Source organism: Rhincodon typus, chromosome 18 (assembly GCF_021869965.1).
Source record: "Rhincodon typus isolate 14 chromosome 18, sRhiTyp1.1, whole genome shotgun sequence".
NCBI lineage: Eukaryota > Metazoa > Chordata > Chondrichthyes > Orectolobiformes > Rhincodontidae > Rhincodon > Rhincodon typus.
In genome coordinates, this window is record NC_063349.1 from 8,591,318 (window position 1) to 8,597,549 (window position 6,232).

General features: G+C 45.1%; 1 protein-coding gene across 2 annotated transcripts in view; it reads left to right on the plus strand.

Annotated features, from left to right (window-relative positions):
• The first annotated feature begins 4,653 nt into the window (after positions 1 to 4,653).
• The window catches only part of pdzrn4 (PDZ domain containing ring finger 4), a 434,538-nt gene continuing 432,959 nt past the window's right edge, over positions 4,654 to 6,232 (plus strand). Inside the window, exons 1-2 of one of the 2 annotated variants that reach the window (XM_048607770.1) lie at positions 4,654 to 4,766; positions 5,054 to 6,058. In XM_048607770.1, the coding sequence (XP_048463727.1) occupies positions 5,339 to 6,058 (720 nt within the window). In that variant the 5' untranslated portion in view covers positions 4,654 to 4,766; positions 5,054 to 5,338. Of the gene's footprint in view, positions 4,806 to 5,053; positions 6,059 to 6,232 lie in introns of both variants that reach the window. The other variant, XM_048607769.1, reaches the window with a different exon arrangement.

Here is a 6,232-nt window from a genome sequence, read left to right on the forward strand (position 1 = left end):
TTTAGTGGTAGTTATGTTGGTGCAGACTCGATGAGTCTTTTCTTTGCTGTATGAATCTATAAGTTTTCATCTGGTGAATCCTTTTTGAATTGCTTTCAATGCATTGACACCTTTCCTTAAACGGGGTGACCAATACTGTATGCAGTTACACAGGAGGAGATCTCACCAATTCCCTGTTAACTTAAGCACAACCTTCCTACTTTGTGTTCAGTTCCCCTATGATTCATGATCTATTATCTTTCCTAATTACTTGCTGTGCCTGCAGACTAATCTTTTATGATTCATGCACAACGACAGCCCAGATCTATTTGAGTCGCAGAGCTCTGCGATCTCTCACCATTTTGACAAAATGCTTCTTTTGACATTTAATCTCTATTGTCATGTGAGGGGAAAAGGTGAACGCCATATAAATCTCTCAAACAGCAACGAAATTGATCAGATGAACTGATTATGGCTTCAGTATGCCTAACACCACACTGCAGCAAGGTGCCTCTGAAACAGCACTGAACGCTTACCCTTAGGACTTCTGGGAGAAGGGACCCACTTCCAACTCAGCCAAGGTTGACACATTTAATAAGTTTGTGCCTTGCATAAATTTCCACCCTCACCTTCTCTCCTAAAAGCGACGGGATAGATGGGTGCTGGCAGTTCTCCTGCACCACATGCAAGTTTTAGTGTGAGCTTCCATGAGTTCTGGCAGACCCTTTGAGAGTGGAGACTATCCGGGCAAATTCAATCTCGGGATTACTGTACCCGCACTTCCCAGCAGGCATCACTTAGCAACAATGAGAGGAAAGCCTGGATGACGTTCCATTTGCGCGATCTTCCTTCTTCATATTGCACTGATGTTACTGTAGTACAGCATGTGCAGCCTACAGTAAGAGCACAGCACGCTTTTCAGTCCATATGGTTTACTATGGACAAACAAGTTTGTCAATAACGGTTTTAAGTCCAGAAATTATTCAAGTGGCTGTTTTTCTCATTTATAATTTCTGGCATTGTGACAGTTTTCAAAATGCATATTTTGAATAATGTATACAAGTTGTCTGAGATACAGAAAAATTTCCTGTACGACCGAATTCTAAGTCAAAATGTCTGCATAAGAGGATAAGATTTCCATTGGAACTTTTTTTTTTGCTGATAATTCATTTATTTAATCATTAAAACCTTTCCAAAGATCAGTCTGCCAGACTTGCACAGGCAAGAATCCAGGGAAGTGGAAGGAATATAGCAGACAGTGCGTGCCAAATTTCAAAAGTAAATAAATGGAGCTAAAGCAGTTAAAGCTAAGTATGGACGTAACTGTCCCGTTATGTTTCCAAAAGGACAGGACTAGGAATTTTCAGTCCCTTGACAATAATTAGCTGTGCATTATAGGTTATTGTGTTAACAATGCAGTAGGGTTTTTCCATAATCCCCTAATTATTATAGACACAAATCCCAGGGTGGGCTTGTAAGTAGATCAGAACTTCAGCAACAAAGTTTCCTCTTCCGCCTCAGTACACAGATATCACTTCACATCAGAGTGGAGCCACTACTTTGTCCCAAATTGTGTCGCTTATCTCTTTATTGTACACTGTGTCAATGTCGAAGTGAGCATGTTTTGATAAATGGTTTCTTTGAGATGGTTAAAATATACACATGAAGTGCTTAAGCAGATTTTTCACATTCTGTGGCTCTCTATAATAGATCGTAATGCCGAATGATTTTTGAGGGGTTTCAAACTTGTTTACTCTAGTCTATTGACATTCCAGAGTCTTGTGTTTAAAAAGGTGCTTCAGTTAGAATTACAGCTGTGACCATGGTGAACTGTAGCAGCAGCACTTTACTCTCGGTAACCCAGTTACAGCATATCCGAAATATTTTATCTCCTCATAATTTTAATATCTATATCTCCATATGCGCCCTCTGTTTGGAAAGTCCAGATTATTTTCATGTGGTGTTTTTACAGCTGATGTTAGAGTCTGACTGCCTTCAAGTCAATGTGGTACTGTATATCCATCGAGTTTCATTATCAAGCACTTTCCCAGCCATCATAGCTCATCATAGCTCAGTTGTCATTCCAGTGAGGACTGCTTTGTTGGCATTAGAAAAGTTAAAGAAAACAGTACTTAATGGCATCAATCACTGCCTTACAGATGTGTGTGAAGATCTGCTTTGTTTTGCATAGACGAGTTCTTAAAAGACGCCAAGCTGAGTCAAATTTCTGTTATCGGTGACTCAACAAGCGTATATACATTACAAATCTTAAACCACTTGAAGCAATTTGGGAAATAAACATTTTTAAAGTCTCTCTTTTTCGACCTCTTCTGTTTCTATCACATCTCCTCTCCATCTTCTCTTCTGGAATATCAGTCCCAGCTTCTCGAATCTATTCATTTGATTGAAGTTCCTCCAACCCGGAACATTCTGCTCCCTGCCTAAAATCTTTATGTCCCTTCCTAAGTCTGGTGTCCAGGACTAAGTGTAATACTCCAGCTGAGGCCAAACGCTATTTTATTATATAGAGAAAAAGTCGTACTAGACTCAAAACTTTAACCCTGTTTCTCTCTAGATCCTGCCAGACCTGCTGAGTTTCTCCAACACCCTGTGATTGTTTCTGTATTTGTACAGATTTATTGTTAACTTCCTTACTTTTGTGTTTTTGCTCCCATTTATAAAGCCCAGGATCCTGTGTGTGGAATTGTTGCAGAACAGAATGAGGACTTTCAGCCCATCATGTTTGTACCCACTCTCCAAATGAGCAATTCTAATGCCATTCCCGGGCCCTCACCGTATAACCCTAGTGACTGTTCCTTTTCAGATCACAATCCTTTTGCCTCTTGTTATAGGCCCAACTGACAGGTAATACTGGACAAGTCAGATCCCAGAGTGAAACCTGGTTTGATAAACCTTAAGTTTTATTTTTGCTTTTTGTTTCATAAGGTGATCAGTCACTGAGCATATTCAGAAATGGCTGCTGATGTGCCAACAAGAAAAGAATTTAAAAGTGTGGAACAAAAACAAAGTTGCTGGAAAAGCTCAGCAGGTCTGGCAGCATCTGTGGAGGAGAAAACAGAGTTAACATTTTGGGTCCGGTGACCCTCCCTCAGAAGTTTGAATGAAAGGATGAAAGGATGAAAAACATCCCTTCCTCAGTTGGAATTTAAAAGTGTATTGTGCACAAACTATGAAAGAGCTATTCGAAACAGCCTTATTATAAATGACTGAGATTCAAACCTTTTACTCCAACAATAACCTTACAGATTCTCAACCCTTAGTGAAGGGTCACCCCCTATTTCTACAGTAAAGCTCCTTGTTCAACTTTAATCAACTTCCTTTTGGCAAATTTCTGCACTTACGCAAAGCCATTTTCTTTAGTTAATGTCTCTTCATGAGACCTTTAGAGAAGCTACTAACTCAGCTCAATTATATAAATACATAACCCAGTACCTTTGCTTTTGCATTCTTTTCAGAACTGAACCCTTTAGTTTCCTGCTCCTCGGATGCTGTCTGACCTGCAGTGCTTTTCCAGCTTCACATCTCTTGACTCTGGCTTCCAGCATCTGCAGTCCTTACTGTCTCTGAATCACTTCATGCTTCTTTTCATTATATTTCATGTGGTGCCCGTTGTGCTATCCTGTCTGTCATTTTGAAGTTGCGCGTTATTCATCCTCAAAACTCACAATGCTTTCAATTTTTGTATCATCTGCAAGACGTGAAATTGTGTACTGTGCACTTGGCTCTGGGTCGTTCGTTTTGTACCAAAACCATCAAGGGTCCCAATACTGATCCCTAGGAATGCCACTGCAATACTTTCTCCAACCTGAAAAACATCCATTAACCCAGTCCCAGTTCCCTATCACTCAGATAATTTGGAATCCTTGTTGACACTGTCCTTTTCATTTTGTGACCAATAACTTTCACACTGTATCTGGTGTTTTTTAAAAAATTTCCATGATGTTGTGTAGCCCAACATTTATTGTCCAGACTGAAGGTGAACCACCCTTATTGGACTGCTACTGTCTTTGTGGTGTAGTATTGACATTCCCAGTGCTCTTTGAGAGGGAGTTCCTGGATACTGATTCAGCGAGTGAGTGAAGGAATGGTGGTATAATTCCATGACAGGAATGTAAATGTTTTGGACCGCCATTATGGCGGCGGTGCCCTTCACTTTCCCGGTGATAGATATTGCAGATTTAAGAGGTGATGTCAAAGGAGCTGTGAAGTGTTACTGCAGCGCATCTTGTAGATGGCGCATAATGCCACTATTAAAGGTGGGAGCAAATTACTGCAGAAGCTGGAATCTGGACTGAAAACAACAAATGCTGGAGATCACAGCAGGTCAGGCAGTATCCATGGGGAGAGAGAGCAAGCTAAAGTGTTTCAAGTCGAGATGAATCTTCATCTCTGTTCTCTGCATTGAGCTGCCAGTGAGCTTGTCTGCTGGTTCAACTGCTGGTGGCATCACTCAACTGTTGGCAACTTCCAACAGGGGAATTAGGTGAGAATCTGGAACAGGAACATTGGTCAGTTTGCCTTTCTCTAGCCCGGGAGCACTGACATTAATTACACTGACCAATCTGTTCACGGGGGTATTCAGTGGGTTTTATGCAGCAGTGACCAACTCACTCAGCAATCAGGGAATTCCATGATCTTTGGTCATCTGATGCCAATTGAGTGCTGTGTGGATTCAGTTAAAACACAAAACACAGGGCAGGCCAAGAAAAAGGAGAGAGAGGCACCATTTTACAAATGCAGACCCTGCCTTAGAACTGGCCCTTGACGTGAGCAGAGCTCTGTACTTGTTGGGCGAGAGGCAAGAGGTCAGAAATGTATGAGGGTGGGGAAAGAGAGAAAGGGTGATACTGGACTTGTAAGGGTGGGGGTGTGGAGAAAGGGAAATTAAGTGTGGGCTGGGACTTAGGAGTTTCTCCAATGATTGTGTGTGTGTGTGTGTGGAGCGGGTTGTTCTTTTTTAAAGCTGTTGGTGGCTGCTGTTAAGTGTGAATTCTGTACTAAACGAAACAGTGAGTGATCGACCTCTTTCTTTCTCTCTTCCCCTGTCTTTCAGATTCCGGAGCCGGACCTGATTTCGGGGGAGGGCAGTTTTAGGTGGAATACGGCGGGAGGGTTTGTGGATTACAGCTGTTCTTGCTGACACTGGCAGCGCACACAAACACACACAGAGACCAGCCGGACTGGGAGACTCCAGACTGGAGTTCTGCAACTTCACTTTATTTCCACCCACCTCCCCCAACTTCTCAGAGCGCACTGGCTGCCAATGAGAGGACTTAACTCTCCTCTAGACTTGATTTGAGAGAGAGACAAACACACACACACACACACACACACAGAGATGGGGTTCGAGTTGGATCGTTTTAACGAGGAGGTGGACCCTGACCTGAAGTGCAACCTGTGCAACAAGGTCCTGGAGGATCCCTTGACCACACCGTGCGGTCATGTCTTCTGTGCGGGTTGTGTGCTGCCCTGGGTCGTGCAGAAAGGCATGTGCCCCGTCCAGTGCCAGAGGATGTCCACCAAGGAACTGAACCACGTCCTGGCTCTGCGTAACCTCATCTCCAAGCTGGACATTAAGTGTGATTACCGGTCCCGGGGCTGCGGGAAGGTGGTGAGCTTACAGAAGCTGGCCGAGCATGTGGAGATGTGTGACTACAGCCCGGCTCGGTGCCGGCACCAGGGCTGCCAGGAGGTTCTCAGCCTGAAGGACATGGACTTCCACATGAGGGAGAGCTGCGAATGCCGCCCGGTGGGGATCTGCGAGCAAGGTTGCGGGCTGGTGTTGCTGCACCGGGATGTGACACCGTCCGGAGACACTCACTGCTGTGTGGCTGCTCTCCGCGCCCGGTCTGGATCGCTGCAGCGGCGGGCCGCCGGCTTGGCCCGGGAGCTCAAGAAGCAGGCGGTCCGGGCCGGCCACCGGGAGCAGGCGCTGCTCGCACAGGTCTCGGCGCTGCAGAGCGAGGTGCAGCTCACCGCGCTCCGCTACCAGAAGAAATTCAACCAGTACATGGCGCACATCAGCAGCATCAGCAAGAACATCGCCGCCTGCTGCAAGGTGAGCTGTCGGAGGGACATGGGACAGCGACTGAGGAGGGGGCACCTGGGTGAGGGCTAGGGGCAACCGGGGGGACATGGGACAGCGACTGAGGGGGCACCTGGGTGAGGGCTAGGGGCAACTGGGTGGACATGGGACAGCGACTGAGGAGGGGGCACCTGGGTGAGGGCTAGG